Raw genomic sequence first — 23,705 nt, forward strand, 5'->3', positions numbered from 1 at the left:
TAGAGTATGGTTGTTATTCTTTTATTGACCTGATAAATATTTGATCTCCTCAGGAAATACAGTCTTTGTTGTCCCTTTTTGTATATGTGTTTTGTGTTTGCAGTCCAGGAAAGTTTTGAGTCAATTATAGTTCCAAGATATTTGTATTTCTCAACTGATTCTATTTGTTCTGAGTCAATGTGAATTGGCCCGGTATCGTAAATGTATTGTAAATTACTTGGGGATTTTTATCACAATAAGAATGAGTCTATTTTCCTTGCACCATTGGGTGATGTGTGTTATTTACAGTGCATTCAGAAAGTATTCAGACCCCTTGACTTTTTCCATATTTTGTTTCGTTACAGCCTTATTCTAAAATTGATTCAATGTTTTTTTCCCTCAACAATCTACACACAATACCCCGTAATGACAAAGCAAATACAGGATTATATACATTTTTGAAAATGTATAAAAATATGAAAACTGAAATATTACATTTACATAAGTATTCAGACCCTTTACTCAGTACTTTATTGAAGATTCTTTGGCAGCAATTACAGCCTCGAGTCTTCTTGGGTGTGACACTACAAGCTTGCCGAACCTGTATTTGGGGAGTTTTTCCCATTCTTCTCTGCAGATCCTCTCAAGCTCTGTCAGGTTGGATGGGGAGCGTCGCTGCACAACTATTTTCAGGTCTCTCCAGAGGTGTTCGATCGGGTTCAAGTCCGGGCTCTGGCTGGGCTACTCAAGGACATTCAGAGACTTGCCCCGAAGCCACTCCTACGTTGTCTTGACTGTGTGCTTAGGGTCATTGTCCTGTTCGAAGGTGAACCTTCGCCCTCCAGTCTGAAGTCCTGTGCACTCTGGAGCAGGTTTTCATCAAGGATCTCTCTGTACTTTGTTCCGTTCAAATTTCCCTCGATCCTGACTGGTCTCCCAGTCCCTGCCGCTGAAAAACATCTCCACAGTATGATGCTGCCACCATCATGCTTCACTGTAGGGATAATGCCAGGTTTCCTCCAGATGTGACGCTTGGCATTCAAATGAAATCATTTTTTTTTTGTCATGCCCCGAATACAACCTTACAGTATAATACTTACTTACAAGCCCTTAACCAATAATGCAGTTAAGAAAATACCTAAAAAAAGAAAAATAAATAACAATAACAATTATTTAAAGAGCAGCAGTAAATAACAATAGCGGGGCTATATACAGGGGGTACCGGTACAGAGTCAATGTGCGGGGGCACCGGTGTCGAGGTAATTGAGGTAATACGTACATGTAGGTAGAGTTATTAAAGTGACTATGCATAGATAATAACAGAGTAAAAGCAGTGTAAAATGGGGGGGGGGGGGGTGCAATGCCAATAGTCTGGGTAGCCATTTGACTAGATGTTCAGGAGTCTTATGGCTTGGGGGTAGAAGTTGTTTAGAGCTTCTTGGACCTAGACTTGGCGCTCTGGTACCGCTTGACGTGCGGTAGCAGAGAGAACAGTCTATGACTAGAGTGGCTGGAGTTTTTGACAATTTTTAGGGCCTTCCTCTGACACCGCCTAGTATAGAGATCCTGGATGGCAGGAAGCTTGGCCCCGGTGATGTACTGGGCCGTACGCATTACCCTCTGTAGTGCCTTGCGGTCGGAGACTGAGCAGTTACCATACCAGTCAGTGATGCAACCCATCAGGGTGCTCTCGATGGTGCAGCTGTAAAACCTTTTGAGGATCTGAGGACCCATGCCAAATCTTTTAAGTCTCCTGTGGGGGAATAGGTTTTGTCGTGCCCTCTTCACAACTGTTTTGGTTTGCTTGGACCATGTTAGTTTGTTGGTGATGTGAACGCCAAGGAAATTGAAGCTCTCAACCTGCTCCACTACAGCCCCGTCAATGAGAATGGGGGTGTGCTCGGTCCTACTTTTCCTGTAGTTCACCATCATCTCCTTTGTCTTGATCACGTTGAGGGAGAGGTTGTTGTCCTTGCACCACATGGTCAGGTCTCTGACCTCCTCCCTATAGGCTGTCTCATCGTTGTCGGTGATCAGGCCTACCACTGTTGTGTCATCGGCAAACTTAATGATGGTGTTGAAGTTGTGCCTTGCCGGGCAGTCATGAGTGAACAGGGAGTACAGGAGAGTTTCTGGGATAATGGTGTTGATGTGAGCCATGACCAGCCTTTCAAAGCACTTCATGGCTACAGACGTGATTGCTAGGGGTCGGTAGTCATTTATGTAGGTTACGTTAGTGTTCTTGGGCACAGGGACTATGGTGGTCTGCTTGAAACATGTTGGTATTACAGACTCGGACAGGGAGAGGTTGAAATGTCAGTGAAGACACTTGCCAGTTGGTCAGCACATGCTCGGAGTACACGTCCTGGTAATCCATCTGGCCCTGCGGCCTTGTGAATGTTGACCTGTTTATAGGTCTTACTCATATCGGCTGCAGAGAGCGTGATCACACAGTCATCCGGAACAGCTGATTCTCATGTTCTCATGCACAATTCAGTGTTACTTGCCTCAAAGTTATTTAGCTCGTCTGGTAGGCTTGTGTCACTGGGCAGCTCTTGGCTGTGCTTCCCTTTGTAGTCTGTAATAGTTTGCGAGCCCTGCCACATCCGACGAGCGTCGGAGCCAGTGTAGTACAATTCAATCTTCGTCCTGTATTGACACTTAGCCTGTTTGATGTTTCTTTGGAGGGCATAGCGGGATTTCTTATTAGCTTCCGGGTTAGAGTCCCCCTCCTTGAAGGCGGCAGCTCTACCTTTTAGCTCAGTACGAATCCATGGCTTCTGGTTGGGGTATGTACGTACAGTCACTGTGGGGATGATGTCCTCGATGCACTTATTGATAAAGCCAGTTACTGATGTGGTGTACTCCTCAATGCCATCGGAAGAATCCCTTAACATATTCCAGTCTGTGCTAGCAAAACAGTCCTGTAGTTTAGTATCTGCTTCATCTGACCACTTTTTTATAGACCGAGTCACTGGTGCTTCCTGCTTTAGTTTTTGCTTGTAAGTAGGAATCAGGAGGATAGAATTATGGTCAGATTTGCCAAATGGAGGGCGAGGGAGAGCGTTGTACACGTCTCTGTGTGTGGAGTAAAGGTGGTCTCAATTTTTTCCCCCCGCTGGTTGCATATTTAACAATCTGATATAAATGAGGTAAAACTGATTTAAGTTTCCCTGCATTAAAGTCCCCGGCCACTAGGAGTGCCACCTCTAGATGAGCGTTTTCCTGTTTGCTTATGGCGGAATACAGCTCATTCAGTGCGGTTTTAGTGCCAGCATCAGTCTGTGGTGGTATGTAGACAGCTACGAAAAATACAGATGAAAACTCTAGGTAGATAGTGCTCCACAGCGAATCAGAGAGACCAGAGAATCTTGTTTCTAATGGTCTGAGAGTCCTTTAGGTGCCCTTTGGCAAACTTCAAGCAGGCTGTAATGTGCCTTTTACTGAGGAGTGGCTTCCGTCTGGCCACTCTACCATAAAGGCCTGATTGGTGGAGTGCTGCTGAGATAGTTGTCCTTCGGGGAGGTTCTCCCATCTCCACGGAGGAACACTGCAGCTCTGTCAGAGTGACCATCGGGTTCTTGGACAACTCCCTGACCAAGGCCCTTCTCCCCCGATTGCTCAGTTTGGCCAGGCGGCCAGCTCTAGGAAGAGTCTTGGTGCTTCCAAACTTCTTCTGTTTACGAATGATGGAGTCCACTGTGTTCTTGGGGACTTTCAATGCTGCAGACATTTTTTGGTACCCTTCTCCAGATCTGTGCTTCGACACAATCCTGTCTCGGAGCTCTATGGACAATTCCTTCAACCTTATGGCTTGGTTTTTGCTCTGACATGCACTGTCAACTGTGGGACCTTATATAGACAGGTGTGTGCCTATCCAAATCATGTCCAATCAATTGAATTTACCACAGGTGGACTCTCCGTTAGCAGGAGAAGGTGTCCCAGGACAACGCAATCCAAATATTTGATTATCACCGAGGTCAAGGAGATGGGACGATAGTCACGATTTTGATGCACTATTGTAAAGTGGCTGTTCCACTGGATGTCATAAGGTGAATGCACCAATTTGTAAGTCGCTCTGGATAAGAGCGTCTTCTAAATGACTTAAATGTAAATGTAAATGTCATTCAGGGATTTGGGATTATTTACTTTGGGAAGGGGCACAATAGTTGCAGTTTTCCAGATTTCGGGGATTCTGCAGCTGTCCAGTAACACTTGAAAAAGTCTTATGTATATGTCACACAGTTGCCATTTACACACCCTAATAATCTGCCAGCTTAGATCACCACAGCGTGTTGCTTCCAAGGATAGAGTTTAAATAAATAAGACCCGAAGGACATCCTTTTCAGAGATAATTATGGGACTGTCAGGCATAGGCCTGCTTGTGTTTCAAATCTATCAAAAAAGTTGTTCAGTTGTTTATCTCGGCTGTTGTCAGTAAGCGGCACTGCTGCCAAGGTTTTCTTCTCCATCAATCTGTGTAAGTCTATGTAAGGGGGTGAGAACCATGAGCCTACTAGGTTTGTATTGAAGTCAATGTACCCAGAGGAGGATGGAAAATAGCTGTCCTCCGGCTACACCATGGTGCTACTGCAGAGAGTGCTGTTGATGCTACTGACGACCTTCATTGCAAAACAGTGTGTTTTAATCAGATATCTGGTGACATGTTTTGTCTAAAAAGGATACAGTTTATCATGTTTTTTTTTTTTTTTTAGGAAATTCACTGAGTAGCATGTTCCTCTCCTTCTTCCTCTGAGGAGCCTCCACTGTATCCAACGTAATTGAAAGTGCTCAAACAAATCAATTAGAATAGCCTATTAGGATTAAAATTAAGATATGTATCATGATTCTAACTGTAATAGGCTAGAATTCTAGTAGCTACGCTATTTAGCAACACAGACAAAGCAAAGTTGTGATAGTCATTCATGCTGGATAGGAGCCAAGGGGAACCTCAAACAAATCCATCACATGGGTTAGCACAGAGATAACACACACACACACACACACACACACACACACACACACACACACACACACACACACACACACACACACACACACACACACACACACACACACACACACACACACACACACACTGGCCAGAAAGTTAAACCCAGCATCATTACCTTGTGTTTCCGCCGCGAACCCGGTCCAAATCACACAGAGACAGAGTAGCGCTGACAGGGCACCGATTCGGTAATGGCCCGGTGGCATGGCTTCACACAGCCAGACAGAGCCGGTCTGCCCAGATAGACCCGCTAACGGAATGCGCGCGGAGAATAGGTTGGTGTTCGACAGTCGGTCTGCACAGCAATCTTCTAGATGTGAGGTGCCGCTTGTTTTTCTACCCCTCTGTCAGCGCACAGTGTGGTGGTGGTGATTCCTCTGCGGTCCGCATGTCTTGCCTCCCTTCGCCTGAACCTCGCAATGTGCCACGTCTCTTCTGCCTCTTCTGCTCTTTCTGTCCTGATCTCTCTCTCTCTCCTCCCGCTATGCTGTGCCAAACTGCATGCCTCTCGATCTCTCACACCGCGCGCACACACACGTGCACATACGTTTTACACACACACACACGCGCACGCACACACAGAGCCTGTAAGGACAGATCAATACATTAAAAGATACAGTATGTCCTGGCTTCAAATAACAAACAGAAGTAGTGCTGGAGCTGCTATAAAATTGAGAGAAAGCTTAAAATACTCCGCGTAAATGTTCATTTACTGTCTTTTCATACTTGAAAGGGATTTAGTCTACCGCAGACAACGTACCTGCCTTTGTCAATAATTAGGAATTAAAACTGCTGATTGTCGTTACACATTGTGTGTGAGTGTGTGTGTGTGTGTGTGTGTGTGTGTGTGTGTGTGCCAACAGAGCTCTCTACCCCTTGGTATTCACCTAGCAAATGCCAGTATCCATGGCGGTGACCTGTTGTACATCTGAAAGGACAGAGGGCAAAAGAGGAGCAGAGAAACACAGAAAAGAGAGTGCAGAAAGAAAGTCTCTCTGTGTTACACTTAAAATGGATAGAGAATGAATAGAGAACATGACTTGATAGATAGATAGAAAGTGTCAAGGTTTAGAGAGAGATAGAAACTGTTCGGGATAAGATAGACAGATAGAACGTATTGGGTTAAGAGAGAGAGAGATAGAAAGTGTTGGGGTTTAGAGAGAGATAGAAAGTGTCAGGTTTAGAGAGAGATAGAAAGTGTTGGGGTTTAGAGAGAGATAGAAAGTGTTGGGGTTTAGAGAGAGATAGAAAGTGTTGGGGATAAGATAGACAGAACGTATTGGGTTAAGAGAGAGAGATAGAAAGTGTTGGGGATAAAATAGAGAGATAGATATTTTCGGGGTTTAGAGCAAGAGATAGATACATTTGACATTTTAGTAATTTAGCAGACACTCTTATCAGAGCAATTTACAGGAGCAATTAGGGTTAAGTGCCTTGCTTAAGGGCACATGGACAGATCTTTCATCTAGTCGGCTCTGGGATTCAAACCACTAACCTTTCGGGATGAATTGGAATGCTGACTGTGAGCCAGGCCTAATCGCCCAACATCAGTGCCCAACCTCACTAATGCTCTTGTGGCCGAACGGAAGCAAGTCCTCACAGCAATACTCCAACATCTAGTGGAAAGCCTTCCCAGAAAAGCGGAGGCTGTTATAGCAGCAAAGGGGGGACCAACTCCATATTAATGCCTATGATTTTGGAATGAGATGTTCGACGAGCAGGTGTCCACATACTTTTGGTCATGTAGTGTAAATAGAAAGTGTTGGGGTTTAGGATTGAGTTATGCAACTAGATGCCTCATTAAGGACCACAGCAGCTGGCCCTCTCCATCTGTCCCTTTCATAGTCCCCAATCTCCCCAACTATCACACGCAGTGCTTGTGTGTGTGTGTGACAGGGAGACAAAGAGAGTCAGTGGTGGTCTGAGGAGCTGTCTAGGCTTGAAAGGATTGTGCTCTGTAGTGCGCATCACTGCATGTGCACACACACACACACACACACACACACACACACACACACACACACACACACACACACACACACACACACACACACACACACACACACACACACACACACACACACACACACACACACACACACACACTAAGCAACAGAGTGGGACGGTGAGTGTTACGTAATACCCAGGTCCAGGACTCGGACTTGACTCGGACTTGACTCGGACTCGACCAGTCGTGACTTTGTTGTCAGAAAGTCTCTCTCCCTTGTTATTATTCAACATTATATATAGAAAAGCAAATGTCAGATAGCTGCTAGCCTTACCTTACCAAGTTATTCAGCTTTCTACGTTGCAAAATGTAGCTTTGAGCACTAACAAGGGGCTCGCGACTCGAGCACAAAGGACTCAGACTTGAATGCTAGGGACTTGATTCGGACTGGAGGTTTAGTGACTTGACTACATTATTGTCCCCTCCCCCCACCAATCTCTCTTTCACTCTCACTCTCTTACTCACACACACACAGACACACAGACCACAGAGACCCGGCACTGAGCCTGTCATGTCCTACACAGTAACGGGGCTGGTAGGATTTACATACTAATCACCACAGCAGCAACACTAAGACATCCTCCTCTCCACCTTTTACCCAGACCCAATTAGCATTCTCTTCCTTCTCCCTGAAGTGTACACCCGTTGCCACCTTCTAAGGGAGTCAAAAGCGTAGGATTGGTGTGTAAAACGCATGATAGTCCCTCCGTCGACACAAACACAACGCTTATCAATCCTTGAGGAGGGAGTGTACGAGTGCAACACTTCAGGGAGAGACGTGCGTTTCAGAAATGGATCCCGTTTTACCATACAGAATGGATCAAAATGAAGAGAGAATGAGAGTCAAACAGCATATAGGCTGCTGTCCATGGTGCTGAAACACACAACACTATCAGGCCACAGGAACCAGTGGTGTTCAGATCACACAGATGTGTAAGATAGAAACACAGTAAAGCTTCAGTGCTTCTGTTCGTTCTCTAATGGTAACACATCTAAGACGATAAGCAATAGCACAGTGTTCTCCCCATCCCCGATAACAAAGGAAGAGACAACACATAGAGGTATGGAGGATGGAGAGATGTATTACTGGGAGATCTCTCAGTACTCGCCTCCTGGCTTCTCCCCACCACCACACCCTCGCTCTCTCCACTTTCCCTATCCCTCCCTTTCTCTCGCTCTCTCCCCTCTCCTCGGATAGTGAGGGGGAAGGCATCAGAGGGGAGAGATGTGCTTATGCGGCACGTGTGTGTTTGTGTGTGTGTACGCAGAAGAGAGAGGGGGGGGGGATAAGCCTCTGCAGTGAGACGAGCTCAATGATTATCACAGACCCGCAGTCTTACCATCCCACACTCACACTGTAGTATTCTAGCATTTATGTGGTGTGTGTGTCAGAAAGGTCACTTTCAACAGTCAAGCTCACCTAAGCTAACTCACACCACACACACACATATGCAGTGGGTGATAGTGTAGGTCATCCACTAGTAGTTGTATTGATTCATTGAACTCCTCGCTTCTTGTCCTCTGGGCACTGAGACACACACAACATGGCAAACAGTGTTAGCCATTGAACAGCACAAGATCAATATGCATCTATCCATCTCCGTTTCCTTCCTCTCTCCCTCTCTCGCATTGTCATGGCTGTCCCTGAAGCCAGTAAGGAATCTCCTTCCCATCCCACACACACTCAGCCGTGCACTGTCGAATGAGGGGGCTAAGTGTGTGTGTGCAATATGTGTGGCACTGTGTGCGTGTGTAGCAATGTGTGTGTGTGTGTGTGTGTGTAGTACCCCGTGTGTGTGTGTGCCGTGCATATGGAGTAGCCGTGTGGCCATGGCAGCTTGGGGTAGATCTCTTCAACTCCTCTCAGAAGGTTTCTATCGCTACGGAGACCACGTTTAGTTTTCCTGTGTTACACCATCAACAGGAACTAGCGCTGGGACTCACTACGTGCCTGTTGCCTTACCGTACATCAACAAGCCTGCATGTCTCCCACGGTCCACTTTTTCTCCAAAGGCTTGATTCGAAGGAGTCTTCTACAAGGTCAATGCACACACATCTGTGGATGGGGGACCTGTGCTTCTGTTATTACGCCTACTGTAATTCTATGGCTCTGTATCTCAGATCAACATCGGGGATTTCGTCCTCAGCTAGTTTTTGTTTTCTCATCCAGTCGATCCCTCAAACCACTCTCTGTCTCACAAACAGACACAGTCTCTCGTCAGTTTCATTAGTATTCAGTCGATATGTCGCCGCCGTTAAAGTGGTCAAATCCACCGGTCAAGCTAGAAGCCATCAGGGATGCAATCAGCTCCATAATCATATGAATTATTCCTAATTATCCTGCAATTTATATTTCATATGAAATCCGACTGGATGGCTCATTACTGAAGGCCTGTATTTATGTCTGAATGTTATGGGAGAAATATGAGCCAGCATTGCAATCAGAGGACAAGGTCTTGTATTCATCTGGCATTGAGAACGTGCAGCTGTTATGCAGGCTTTTGAGTAGGCTTAGTTTAAAGAGAAATGGGTGTTGTGTTACAATGTTGAAGTTTGTGTCAAATACACTTACGGCCTTTCAATGGTCTACTCTTTCATTAAATGGATGCATCTCTCTCTCTCTCTCTCATCCGTTCATCTTTCTCTCTGCTCTCTTCCCAAAACGGTACTCTTTGATGGCATGTCTAGGAGCAAGTGTGTGTGTCTGCTTATATGAGAATTTGTGTGTGTGTGTGTGTGTGTGTGCGAGTGAAAGTGTGTGTGTGTGTATGTGTGTGTGTGTGTGTGTTCCCCTTAGGGGTGCGGTGGTCACACACTCAGCTCATGTTTTCTTCACTCTGTTCTCCACTGACTGCAGAGATCCGAGCCCACAGAGGTGCATTAAATATACATCCCACGGCTGTCTGCAGAACACAAACACACACACAGACACACATATACTGTAGAGAATGAGAATTGAAGAACTGAGGCTCTCACACAACAACAAACTGCTTGCTTTATGTGTTTTCAACAACATCACCGTTAAAAGACATCCCTCATTACGCCACACACACTAAGGTTACACAGTCACACACTACAACACTGTATACGCTTACACAGTAGCCTAAACATAGTCACTCACTACTACTGTTACTAGTCTCGGAAATCCCAGACCTAGGGTAGCAACTACATAGGGGCATTGTGGGAGGCAACCAGTCTGTCTCGACTAGAGAGACTGCTACTGTACTAGCCAACTCACCACACAGTGGATAGGATTTTCCAACGGGATTTTCCCTAAAAAAAACCTGGAAGACAAGCGGCATGAATCCATAGAGAATGATAGAGGCCTCTAGTGGTCAAAAGGCTGTATTAGCATGGGCAGCGCCACTGAGGGCTTCGACCATTTTAAAGTAGTCAACTGGGTGGGACGTCCAACTTCATTTGCTGATCCCTCCTGGTGACCCTGTTGGAGTCGTGTCCAACCAGGTCATCAGGAAGGATCAGCCAATTGTGAAGGAGAAAATGTCCTACTTCAAAATTGAAGCGATTCCAACCCTGTCACTGACACTTTATTGAAACAGATACAAAGATGAGTCCTCTGTCTATCTCTATGCCCGAATCCAACAACAAGTGTGTCTGAACCCCATATCCTCGTCCCTCGGCCCTCCGTTTGCGTGTTCACGCACGCCTCCGCCATGCGTCTCCAAGCTGAGGAAGTGGAAATGATCGAAGGTGTTAGCCCTTCCCGGTAGACACTTCAACTGAGCCTGCTGGCTTCACAACGAAGTGGAATCCCATAAGGCACGGTCTTCTTCTTCAGTGGTGTTTAACGGCAGTTGGCATCCAATATTAATGTTGCATTACCGTCATCAACTGGACTGGAGTATAAATCCATTATGCTGTGTGATACAAAATTGGAAAAAGAGAAAAAAACAATGACCCTGCCAACTAACCCTACACTTATTAACCCCCATCTGATCCTACACCAGGCCGATGGTTCCTCTGCATCTGCCACCACAACATGTATTTTCTGTGATTGCAATGAACGCTAAGAAACCAACTTTACTTTGAAGCCCATTTCATTTGTAGGCCCATCAAAGGTCAAATAGGGGGGTGCTTATATCAAATCAAATGTATTTATATAGCCCTTCTTACATCAGCTGATATCTCAAAGTGCTGTACAGAAACCCAGCCTAAAACCCCAAACAGCAAGCAATGCAGGTGTAGAAGCACGGTGGCTAGGAAAAACTCCCTAGAAAGGCCAAAACCTAGGAAGAAACGTAGAGAGGAACCAGGTTATGAGGGGTGGCCAGTCCTTTTCTGGCTGTGCCGTGTGGAGATTATAACAGAACATGGCCAAGATGTTCAAATGTTCATAAATGACCAGCATGGTCAAATAATAATAATCACAGTAGTTGTCGAGGCTGCAGCAAGTCAGCACCTCAGGAGTAAATGTCAGTTGGCTTTTCATAGCTGATCATTAAGAGTATCTCTACCGCTCCTGCGGTCTGTAGAGAGTTGAAAACAGCAGGTCTGGGACAGGTAGCACGTCCAGTGATCAGGTCAGGGTTCCATAGCCGCAGGCAGAACAGTTGAAACTGGAGCAGCAGCACGGCAAGGTGGACTGGGGACAGCAAATTATATTTGTCCTGTTTCACACGTACAAGTGTGTGAGACACCCTCGGAGAGTGGGGTCACGGCCAGGGATCAGCCATTATTGACGGCGTGCTGGCAAAGGTCTACTACTCACCGGCAGCCTCTTAGGATCCCTCACCCTTGTCCCATTTCCTCTACTTTCTTCACTGCCTCAGCACGCTACACCTTCGGTACAACTCTGACCCTGGCGACCTCCTCCTGCTTCTCTCACACCGGACACTTCTGATCCCCAGCAACATGGGCACCCCTACAGTTAACACATACCACTTGTTTCACTGATACTACATATTCCCTTGTCCCATGCCCTCCTGCACACTTCTCACATCTAGGATTCTCCCTCCTACACGCTGCTGCAACATGACTATAAACTTGGCACCTGAAACACCGTAGTGGATTCGGCACTCAAGCTCTGATGGGATAACTGATATATCCTAACATGACTTTGTTGGGCAACGACTTAACATCAAAACTCAACAGGACAGAGAGTGACTTTTCTGTTTCAGCACCAGGTCTGCGTCGCACCTAACGGTGACCAGCTCATTGGAGTACAGCTCATTCTGTTTGCACTTGACACTGATCTTCATCGACATACAGTCTCCCTCGCTGTTGCTAGCTTCATCGGATTCAAACTCATCATCTGTTTGCTTCACTCTCCTTATCCTCTTCTTTTTTTTGTGGGGTTACTCTCCTCATCATCCTCAAGCTATTTACAGGTTCCTGAGATGAATGATCGCGCTGAGCAGCAGGCTCACTAGAAGTCTTCTTCCTGACTTCAACTCTAGCTTATCAACAGCAGTCCATCCAGTATTCCCCTCACTCTTCCTCGCACCATTGCTGGCATCATCTTCATCATACTCGTCCAGACTTCACACCGCTATTACTAGGATGCCTTGTTTAAAAAAAAAACTTTCCATTGCCATTTTCGAGAACATGCTCTCCACTCCATGCACTCTTAGCCCGAGACCGCTCTACTGGGCACCCGATGAGCAATTTCACACAAAAGAATGGAGAGGGTGCCCTGGTTCAGCAAGTGTTCCGAAGGTTATGTGTTCTCTGAAAGTCACGGTAGAGGCTAGGCGGTGGATTGGGATTCAAACAGTGCCTCTGTTCTAGGGTGCGTCATCCCGGGTAAACGGGACAATTAGCTTTGGCGCTTAATGCTTTATTAGCGTCACCTGTCAACTCATCATCTTTATAATCGTCAATCATATCAGAAAATGCGTTTCTCTCGTTCTCTATCTGTCCAGGACCAGTCTGAAGTGCAGCGCCTTCGGTAAGCATGTTTATGCGACGTTATGATTATGGCTTTGATTGCGAGATTCCTTGGTTCTTACTAAGTATTAGCTGACTGAACTCCTCTCAATGGTGAAGGACGTTTCTGATAACCACCAGAAACGTCGTTTAGTCAGCAAAATAAATATAGGCGCTTGACAAACTTCTGCACATTTAATGTGTTAGGTCTCCGTGTGTGTGACTCACGAGTATTTGTTTTTCCCAGGTAAAGTTTTTCAAGTTTGTAAAAATGCACAAACAGGAAAAACCCCTGTCGATGTTATGGGGTAGGTATTTAGCTAGAAATTGTTCCTAGAGTGCCCATTAAATGTAGCTGTGACGGAATCGGTTAGGTTTTATTTTATTCTGTCTGTAGGTTGTGAACTCAGCGACTCAAAGATGCAGGAAACATTCAAAACGGATGATACAAACTACCAACACCAACTCGCCCTGAGAACTGTAAGTCATTACTCATCTTGGCCATTACATTTTACAATCCAAGTGCTGTACAAACACGTGAGCTGATTTTAGGTTTCAGGTGGTGTATAACAGCCCAGCATATCTGAAATACACTTGATATGTTAATACGGGCAGCACGACTGCAATCGATACGACCTGGAATGCAATTTTAAATAAATGCAGTGGTGCATTTGCAAATTACTGACTCGTCCCTGGCAGATGTGTCTGGGCGCAGGCGCAAAAGAAGAGTTCAACATTGTGGAGTTGATTACTGGAGAACCGGCTAATGGTAAAGGTGTAGCCGTGGCGACCCTACATGCCAACGGCATGCCCATGGTAAGATGTAGTCCCATTTATTTTTTTATTTTTTTGTGGCAGCCATTTTTTTTTTCAGTTTTAGGTTTTAATCTATTGGATTGCAGTTCATTTAATTTTTTTTTGATAAACCTGGATTTCTATTAAAGTTGCACTACTTCCCAATGACCTACACCTACAAGGTGAACTTAAATCTGATGTGAGTAATCACCAGGGGTTACAGGCCTATCCTAGCTGGGTGCCTGGGCCTAACAGTTTGAATAAGACCAGTTATTGTCTGTTCATATCTCCAGGTCAATCTCTCTGGGCTTGAACTCCACCCTCCTGTCACCTTCAGGCTGAAGAGTGGTGCTGGACCTGTGTACATCTGTGGGGAACACATTGCACGTGAGTAGGGATGACCAGGGATGCCCTAAGAGGGGTTTGATGAGTGTGAAAATGAAGGGCTTACTGACTTCTGGTTCAGCTTGTCAAGGTCTTGAGGAGTAGCTGGTTTATTACTGTGGAATCGGGTGAAATAGTTTAGCCAAGGGGGTAGTTCTAGAGGTTTGGACGTCCCACTACAGGGCTTTCAAACTGGCAGCTGTCATCTATAACTTGTTGCTTTCCAGTGGAGGATGACCTCTCAGGCATGGAGAGTGGTGATGAGGAGATGGAGGATGAGGAGGAAGACATTGAGGAGTCTCCTGTGAAGCCTAAGAAAGCACTAGCCAAAAGCGTAAATGCTGCAGGCAAGGTATCTGTTTTATATCTGAAATTCTAGCTCATATTTTTGGTGGAATGATTTATAGTTACTATTTTCACTTGGCACAGCAATACACATACTTATAGCATGTGTTCTTACTCAAACGTGGCTTGACAACGAGATGGTATGCACAAACCTATCTGGGATCAGGCTAATGTTGTTCCCCCTCTCCAGAAAAAGAAGCCAGAGGCAGCAGATGAGTAAGTCGTGTTAATCAATGCTTCTATGACGCATTTATGAATTCATTTCCTGGAAGTGCTTTACAGAAATGTAATTGTTGCTGTATCTGGTTGCCAAAGCCATAATTGATGCTCTCTCCTTCCAGACCCGTGTCTGACGATGAGAACCCTCCCAAAAAGGTGTTTTAATATTTACTCTGCCTTAAATATTAATACGTTGCTGTATTTACTTTCCTGTTCAATCTGAGACTCCAGCTTAGTCCCAAATGGTTCCCTATATAGTGCACGTAATCTTTCCTGTTAGAATCATGACTGGCCTGGTTTTAAAATGGTGGTTTCTATGCTTTTTTTTTCAGGGAAAGGGGAGAGGAAAAGGCAGGGGAAAGTAATCCCAGGTAAGTGGCTACCTGGTGACTGCCTCGGGGTGTAATGGTAATCCCTGAGTGGGCCTCTGTATCTGTTGGTAGAGCATGGTGCTTGCAATACCAGGACTGTGGATTCCATTCCTAGGACCACCCGTACGTCAAATGTTTGCACGTGTGACTGTCACTTTGGCTAAAGTGTCTGCTAAATGGCATATAAAATCCACTCCACTATACTGGACAAAATATAAACGCAACATAAGTGTTGGTCTCAGGTTGTGAGCGGAAATGAAAGATCCCAGAAATTTTCCATGGCTACAAAGATGCCCTCAAATTATTTTACGGACTTTTTAGTGAGCGTTTCTCCTTTGCCAAGAGATAATCCATCCACCTGACAGGTGTGGTACATCAAGAAACTGATTAAACTACAGGATTGTTACACAGGTGCACTTTGTGCTGGGGACAATGACAAAAGGTAACTAAAATGTGCAGCTCTGTTGCATAACACAATGTCACAGATGCCTCAAGTTAAGGGAATGTGCAATTGGCATGCTGACTGCAAGAATGTCACCAGAGATGTTTCCAGAATTTAATGGTAAGTTCTCTACCTGAAGCCACTTCAAATGCCATTTTGGAGAATTTCAGTATGCCAGAATGGCCTCCACTGCAGACCATGTGTAACCATGCCAGCCCAGGACCTCCCCATCCAGCTTCTTCACCTGTAGGATTGTCTGAGACCAGCCACCCAGACAGCTGATGAAACTGTCTGTAATAAGGCCTTTTGTGTGGGGACGTATACTAATTGGCTGGGCTTGGCTCCCAAGTGGGTGGGCCTATGCCCTCCCAGACCCACCCATGGCTGCACCCCCTGCCCAGTCATGTGAAATCCATAAATCAGGGTTAATTTATTTCAATTGATTTCCCTATAAACTAACTCAGTGAAATTCTTAATGTTGTGTTTATTTGTTCAGTACATTTGTTTTTCATTAGTCCACTATACAGTCCCAAAATGTTTGCACTTTTAAAGAAGCAAAATGTCACTCGCCACAAGGCAAGTGACACTTTGGCTGTGTTCTCAAGCAGCTCAACTGTATGATGGAAATTGTTAAACCATTTCTTTGGTCTTTTTCAGGTGCTGCTGCTCATCCAAATGTCCTATTTGGTCAATACAAAGGTTCTGTCAATCAATTAGTGTCTTTCTACCTGTTCAGTACATGGATTAAACTAAGGCTGTTTGTCCTGTACATGTGGTCGGCGCTTTAAGTAAATCGTTTGGAAGAAATGGTCTTGTGTCGTACATGTTGATTACTACCACTATGTACTTGGTTTATCACCCGTAATCTACGAACCATGTTCTTCTAATGTCAAATCATGACGCTGGTGATCTTCATGTGGGAAAGTCAGAGTTTTAGCAAGAGGCCTGAGTTCTCAGTTTGACTGTTAAATCCCCCCAGTTATCTTAAACACTGAAGTTGGAGAGCTCAGTTTTGAAGGAGACACCTTGTAGTCTACGCCCCTACCTCTATGGTCTACACTTCAATATACTGAGTTGCAACCCGCCCCCTTTTTACCCACAGATTTAATTTGTAGGGGCGTAGACCCTACAAGGTGTCAAGTGTTCTAGAAGGATGCTGGCCCATTCTTCATACAAGTGTGTAACCCAGCAGCGTTGCAGTTCTTGACAAACCGGTGTGCCTGGCAACTACTACCGTACCCTGTTCAAAGACCCTTAAATTGTGTCTTTCCCGTTCACCCTCAATGGCACGGCTTAAATCCTATAACCCGTCAACTCCCCTTCAGTCTCATGATCAGTTGACCTGGCCTCAACCCGATTTGAGATGGTTTGGAGTAAAATAAGTGCTCAGCCTGTGGGAACACCTTCAAGACTGTTGGTAAAGCTGTCAAGGCAAAGGGTGGCTACTTTGATACAATGTAGAAAAAATGACTGGTGGCTGTGGAACAGTTTCTCTAATCTAACAATTTATATTCAGTGGGCTCATTTCAATTAACCACACAATCCATCTTTGGCTTGTGTATTTTTTTATTAATTCTACAATATGTTGTCAGACCCTTGACTATCTAAATTGTTCCCCCCTGAATCTACACACAATAGCCCATAATTACAAATCAAAAACAGTTTTGGATTCAGACCCTTTACTCGAAGAGATTACAGCCTCGAGGCTTCTGGGGTATGACTCTACAAGCTAGGTAAACCTGCATTTGGGGAGTTCTCTGCAGATCCTCAAGCTCTGTCAGAATGGATGGGGAGCGTCGCTGCACAGTTCTCTCCAGAGATATTAGATTGGGCCACGCAGAGACTTGTCCCAAAGCCACTCCTGCATTGTCTTGGCTGTGTGCTTAGGTTTGTACTGTTGGAATGGTGACCCTTTACCCCAGTCTGAGGTCCTGAGTGCACTGGAGCAGTTTTCATCAAGGATCTCTGTACTTTGCTCCCTCGATCCTGACAAGTCCCTGCCACCACCATGCCTTCTCCAGATGTGAGGCTTGGCATTCAGGTCAAAGAGTTCAATCTTGGTTTCATCAGACCAGAGAATCTTGTTTCTCATGGTCAGGTGCCTTTTGGCAAACTCCAAGCGGGCTGTCATGTGCCTTTTTACTGAGGAGTCGCTTCCGTTTGGCTAATTTACCATAAAGGCCTGATTGGTGGAGTGCTGCAGAGATGGTTGTCCTTCTGGAAGGTTCTCCCATCTCCACAGAAGAACTCTGGAGCACTGCCAGAGAGACCATTGGGTTCTTGGTCCCCTCCCTGACCAAGGCCCTTCTCCCCTGTTTGGCTGGGCAGCCAGCTCGAGCAAGAGTCTTGTTGATTTCAATATTCTTCCATTTAAGAATCATGGAGGCCACTTTGTTCTTGGGAACCTCCAAAGCTGCAGAAATGTAATACCCTTCCCCAGATCTGTGCCTCGACACGGGGGGGGGGTGGGGGGTTCAGAGGAGCTGGGCGTTTGGCTCGAGTCCCTGGAGGCTGCTGATGAAGCCTGGGGTACGCTTATGTTGCGCAGGATGGCGGCTCGGGGAAGGAGGTTTGAGGATGCTGCGGGGCTCCTGAAGGTCCTCTGGGCCCAAGGAGAGGGTTGAGGCCCCAGTAGTCTGGTGGATGGGGAGAGAAGTACTGCCACCCCCCTCCTTGGGCTCTGCCCTCCCGCGCCGCTTACGAAGACCCTCCAACAGCTCGGAGGGGGAGGAGGCGGCCCGACCAAGACCTGAACTATCCCCATTACCAACCACACCCCCTGGTTCTGAACCCTCACCTGGGTCCACACAGGAGCTGGGGGAGGAAAGGATCATCAAAAGTTTGACATAAAAGAAGTTTACAATCTTTAAAGTTGAACTGTGCTGAATCAAACTGAACTGACAACTCACCGGAAGCTGTAAGTGCTCATGGTGTCTGTGACAGACTCGCGCCCCGACTGATTGCTGATGTTACTGCTGCCACAGGGAGAGCCCCCCCGGGGAATGCCCAGCTAATGCGGATGCTCTCACCAACATTGTCCGTGTCCAGAGATTGAGAACCAACACTAGACACACTGTCGCTGAGGAAGAGCGAAACACCCACACACACAGTGTTACTGACAGGCAGAGATCACACACATACACACACTACCAAGAGAGAGAAGACACGTGACACTGCACAGCCAGTGATGCAAGACTAAGTCAGGGTCAGCCACAGGACATTTCCTGTCCCTGTCTCTGTGTCCTCTCTCGCCTGCTGTGAGACCAGAGGTGGCAGACATTCACACTCAGGTGACATACTGGTACTGTATATTAACTAACTACCACCTCTCCTGTCTGCCATCAGAGCCACCAGAGAGAGGAAAGAAAAGGAACAGAGGTGGGAGCGAGAATTAAAAAATAATAGGTCAAAGAACAGAAGTTGGACAGAGAAGTGACAGAGCAGGCAAGATTCAGAAAGGAACTGTAAAATGACGATCGAGAAAGGGACAGGAGGGAGAGAGCAGAACTGGCTTCTGTATTGTAACTCCCATGCATCATGGAAGACAAGAATATCAAAGCAGGTGAACTCTCAAACACACACCTTAGAACAGAGACGAGCTCATTGTGTCTTCTTAAACGTACCCTGCTCGTAGTTCTTTGGTCAGCCCTGTGGTTCTCGAACTGGTCCACCCACAGACCACAAGACAAACCAACAGGGAGATGGAGCCAGGTGCCTCCGTAGACAGTAACAGTCAGACAGCTAGCCATGCACACAGCCACTCACAACAAGGCTATTCAGCTCACAACCAGCATTGCAACATGCTCGGTCTGTCCACGTCATCAACAGCCCTGGGATCAAGTCCGAGAACAGACTGGTCTAAACACACACACACACAGGGACCCAGGGTTCTTACAGGTCTCTCTTTCTGATCAAGGATTCCACAGTCGCAACACTTAGAGGGGGGGGGGGGGGGGGGGTCAAAGGTCAGTGGTAATATCAGTGATGACGTCACTTCCTTGAACACACCTGTACCCGTCCTTGACTCCTAACAGAGTCATTCTTCCCACACACACCATTGCTTTTAACCCTTGCCCCGATACCTCTCACACCATCAAACACAGTAAGATATGAGTCACTCTCATCACTAGACTCCACTTCCTGCAGGGAGGCCTGCAGATCAACTATACGGCGGGTCTGGATGTCTCCAGATCGGCTTGTAATGTCTGTCGGACTGTACTCAGCGCCGTCACTTGCATCTCCTGAGAACACCGAGAGAGAGAAAAAGAGATGTGTCCATAGGTGAGGCGACAGATCGGCCACAAGGAACACTAAGGATGTGTGTGAATGCGCCCGTGTCACAGGCCAACTAAGTTTATCCATGCCATTCAATACAGGCCAGAATGGACGAGTCTTATAATAATGCGCAGTCCTTATCGCATCCCCAGTCATATACCGTGACGCACACACACACACATCCGCGGGTCCTGGTCCGTCCTGTAGTGACTATGTGTCTGTTGGTCACGGTTCTCCAGGAGCATTCTTCCGTATTTATACGGAGAAAGAAAGGCGTGATATATTTATTCATCTTTCCCTGCTCTCATCCTGTCATCTCTCTCTCCCTTTACACACACTAGCTCATTCACTCAAATTTACAACACACACACATGACATGAAGCGCACATATGACACACCCTTTATGACACACGTGTGTGTCGGGGTGGGGGTTTGGTGGTTGTCATAGAGACACGAGAAGTGGGATGGGGTGTGTGTGTGTGTATCCTTAACCTTGAGAAGGCAATGAGGATTAATCACAGCCAGACAGTGGCACAGCTAGAGAGAGAACGCTGGGGAGACAGAGAGTGCGTGTGAGTGTGTTTGTATCTCGCTCCGAGAGCTTTGTGTGTCTGTGTGGTTGGTCATTAGGTCGTGGAAAGGCATCAGTGTTACGGACACTCTCAGAATACATAACAGGCACATATACACACACATACATACAGCCTACACACACACACACACACACGACACAATCACTACAGCTAACACCCTGCTCTCGTGTGCCATATGTTTGCTGCTACTATCCTGTTCTCTCTTTGTGAGGTGTGTAAAGTGTGTGTGTAGTATTTACAGGTGAAGTCGGAAGTTTACATACACCTTAACCAAATACATTTAAACTCAGTTTTTCACAATTCCTGACATTTAGTCCTAGTAAAAATCCCCTGTCTTAGGTCAGTTAGGATCAACACTTTATTTTAAGAATGTCAGAATAATAGTAGAGAGAATGATTTATTTCAGCTTTTATTTCTTTCATCACATTCCCAGTGGGTCAGAAGTTTACATACACTCAATTAGTATTTGGTAGCATTGCCTTTAAATTGTTTAACTTGGGTCAAACGTTTTGGGTAGCCTTCCACAAGCTTCCCACAATAAGATAAGGGTGAATTTTATGATAGAGATAGAGCTGGTAGAGCTGGTGTAACTGAGTCAGGTTTGTAGGACACCTTGCTCGCTCGCACACGCTTTTTCAGTTCTGCCCACAAATGTTCTATCGGGTTGACGCCAGGACTTTGTTGTCCTTAAGCCATTTTGCCACAACTTTGGAAGTATGCTTGGGGTCATTGTCCATTTGGAAGACCCATTTGCAAACAAGCTTTAACTTTCTGACTGATGTCTTGAGATGTTGCTTCAATATATTCACATAATTTTCCTTCCTCACGATGCCATCTATTTTGTGAAGTGCACCAGTCCCTCTTGCAGCAAAACACCCCCACAACATGATGCTGCCACCCCTGTGCTTCACGGTTGGGATGGTGTTATTCAGCTTGCAAGCCTCCCGCTTTTTCCTCCAAACATAACGATGTTATTATGGCCAAACAGTTCTATTTTTGTTTCATCAGACCAGAGGACATTTCTCCAAAAGGTACGATCTTTGTCCCCATGTGCAGTTGCAAACCGTAGTCTGGGTTTTTTATGGCAATTTTGGAGCAGTGGCTTCTTCCTTGCTGAGCGGATTTTCAGGTTATGTCGATATTGGACTCGTTTTACTGTGGATATAGATACTTTTGTACTTGTTTCCTCCAGCATCTTCACAAGGTATTTTGCTGTTGTTCTGGGATTGATTTGCACTTTTCGCACCAAAGTACGTTCATCTTTAGAAGCCAGACAACACTACGGCCCACAGTGGACGACTACAGGAACTGCACCCTTGCCACACTCGTTGCAAGCTGAGGGGGAGGCGAGGAACAGAGAGGAGGAGGAGAGAGGCCAAAGGACAAGAGGAATGGCAGAGTGGGTTTTTCAGCCAGTCTCCTATCCACAATAACAGCCTTTGTAGGTCACCATCTCCCCACATTAGTCAGCTCTCAGTCCTTACCTCTTCCTGTACTGTGTGTCTCTGTTTATTGACCTCCTCCAGTTCAGCCTGCAACTCTCTGATCTGAGCGATATCACTGAAGGACTGAGAGAGGGAAAGATCAGGTTTTGGTCATCTTTAATTTTTAGTACATGTCAAAGTCTTTGTACATGGTTTTGAGCCCCTGTGAGGCAGAGTGGGAACCCACCTGAGCGATGAGGGCTTTGTGTTTCTTCACGAGTTCATTAAGGTCTTCCTGGTTCTCCTCTAGTCTCTTCAACAGATCTGACTCCTCATGTTGCAGCTGGACTCCCTGCTCATCCACCTACACATAGACACACACACTTTAAAACTACTCTCTCCAATAGATTGTTGTCCTCACATATATACAGGATCCTGTTACTGTTGGTTTCAGAAGGATTGCAAACATTTTGATGTTCAAAGTTCCCGGACACGACTGATAATTATAATGGTCTAGTACAAGGCCTCTATCTCTCTCACCAGGTGCTTGTGTTTGATCTGAGCATTCTCCAGTTCCATGGACAGAGTCTTCTGAACACACGCCAGCTCTCTTCGCTTCACTCTCCTCCAACTGACAGAGAGAGGGAGTGTATGTTTAAATTTTCTCCCCCTTTTTCTCCCCATTTTTCATGATATCCAAATTGGTAGTTAATCTTGCCCTATCACTGCAACTCCCATACGGACTCGGGAGAGGCGAAGGTTCGAGAGCCATGCGTCCTCAAACACGACCCTGTCAAGCCGCACTGCTTCTTGACACACTGCTCGCTTAACCTGGAAGCCAGCCGCACCAATGTGTCGGAGGAAACACCGTACAACCGCCGACTGTATCAGCGTGCACTGCGCCCGGCCCGCCACAGGAGTCGCTAGAGCGCAATGGGACAAGGACATCCCTGCCGGCCAAACCCTCCCCTAACCCGGACGATGCTGGGCCAATTGTGCGTCGCCTCATGGGTCCCACAGTCACGGCCGGCTGTAACACAGCCCGGGATCGAACCCGGATCTGTAGTGACGCCTCAAGCACTGCAGTGCCTTAGACCACTGCGCCACCCGGGAAGCCTATATATTTTATTATTGTGAATCTAAACACACCTTGAATCCCCCTTCATAACATCATAGTGTTTGTGTGTACCTGGCAGTGCAGGCGCTCTGTTCCTTGCTGCCGGGGGCCTGGTTGTGTCCAGGGTTGTCTATGGTAGACGGTAGTAGATGAGTCCACCAGCAGAGCATGGGTCCTCTTCAGGTCTCTCCTCAGTCTCTTCTCCACGTCAAAGTCCCTGTGGCCCACCTGGCAGAAGGATGAGACAGGGTGCAGGCAAGGCAGCAGGCTGTTAGCCAGCCTGCCAGCTTAGGGAAGTCTGCCACTAGCACAGTCAGTGTAGTCAGCTCAGCTGCCCCCATTAAGACGGTGTCTGTGCCTCGATCTTGTTCGGGCAAAACTAAACATGGCGGTGTTCGCCTTTAGCAATCTCACTGGAATAAAGACATCCTCTAATTCCTGTCATTATTAAAAGAGATTGTGATATCATCTCAAAATAGGGCTACTTAATGTTATATCCCTCACGTCCATGGCAGTCATAGTCAATGAACTAATCACTGATCATAACCTTGATGTGATTGGCTTGACTGAAACATGGCTCAAGCCACTGTGTTAAATGAAGCCTCTCCTCCTGGTTACACTAGTGACCATATCCCCCACGCATCCTGCAAAGGCGGAGGTGTTGCTAACATTTACAAAGATAAATAAAAAAACAATTACAAAAATGACTTTTCATCTTTTGAGCTTCTAGTCATGAAATCTATGCAGCCTACTCAATCACTTTTTATAGCTACTGTTTACAGGCCTCCTGGGCCGTATACAGCATTCCTAATTGAATTCCTATCTGACCTTGTAGTGATGGCAGATAATGCTAACA

The 23,705-nt window shown here is 46.2% G+C and overlaps 2 protein-coding genes and 1 pseudogene across 3 annotated transcripts in view; 1 reads left to right on the forward strand and 2 right to left on the reverse strand.

Moving 5' to 3' along the window:
- Window positions 1–5,543, reverse strand: part of LOC129863756 (seizure 6-like protein) — a 53,881-nt gene extending 48,338 nt beyond the window's left edge. The window contains exon 1 of the mRNA XM_055935995.1: window positions 5,109–5,543. Within this exon, the coding sequence (XP_055791970.1) occupies window positions 5,109–5,196 (88 nt within the window). The 5' untranslated portion in view covers window positions 5,197–5,543. The remainder of the gene's footprint in view (window positions 1–5,108) is intronic.
- Window positions 5,544–12,557: 7,014 nt separating this feature from the next.
- Window positions 12,558–16,247, forward strand: LOC129863755 (nucleoplasmin-like). Of its 2 annotated transcripts, XM_055935993.1 has the most exons (10): window positions 12,560–12,906; window positions 13,132–13,192; window positions 13,282–13,364; window positions 13,584–13,700; window positions 13,973–14,066; window positions 14,291–14,415; window positions 14,599–14,624; window positions 14,750–14,783; window positions 14,960–14,998; window positions 16,098–16,247. In XM_055935993.1, exons 2-9 carry the CDS (start codon window positions 13,156–13,158, stop codon window positions 14,990–14,992), a joined length of 549 nt encoding a protein of 182 aa, XP_055791968.1. In that variant the 5' UTR covers window positions 12,560–12,906; window positions 13,132–13,155; the 3' UTR covers window positions 14,993–14,998; window positions 16,098–16,247. The 2 variants fall into 2 exon arrangements, with proteins under 2 accessions (XP_055791969.1, XP_055791968.1); XM_055935994.1 differs by lacking the exon at window positions 13,132–13,192 and having other exon boundaries at window positions 12,558–12,906.
- A 741-nt stretch (window positions 16,248–16,988) lies between these two features.
- LOC129863248 (unconventional myosin-XVIIIb-like) overlaps window positions 16,989–23,705 on the reverse strand; it is a 29,172-nt pseudogene continuing 22,455 nt past the window's right edge.

Source organism: Salvelinus fontinalis, chromosome 10 (assembly GCF_029448725.1).
Source record: "Salvelinus fontinalis isolate EN_2023a chromosome 10, ASM2944872v1, whole genome shotgun sequence".
NCBI classification, from domain to species: Eukaryota; Metazoa; Chordata; class Actinopteri; order Salmoniformes; family Salmonidae; genus Salvelinus; species Salvelinus fontinalis.

Bases quoted from the DNA above. Each gene is read 5' to 3' on its own strand.
- LOC129863755 (XM_055935993.1), top strand. From the start codon at position 13,156: ATGCACAAACAGGAAAAACCCCTGTCGATGTTATGGG. The intron at 13,193-13,281 runs GTAGGTATTTAG...TTCTGTCTGTAG, and splicing joins ACCCCTGTCGATGTTATGGG to GTTGTGAACTCAGCGACTCA. The intron at 13,701-13,972 runs GTAAGATGTAGT...TCATATCTCCAG, and splicing joins ATGCCAACGGCATGCCCATG to GTCAATCTCTCTGGGCTTGA.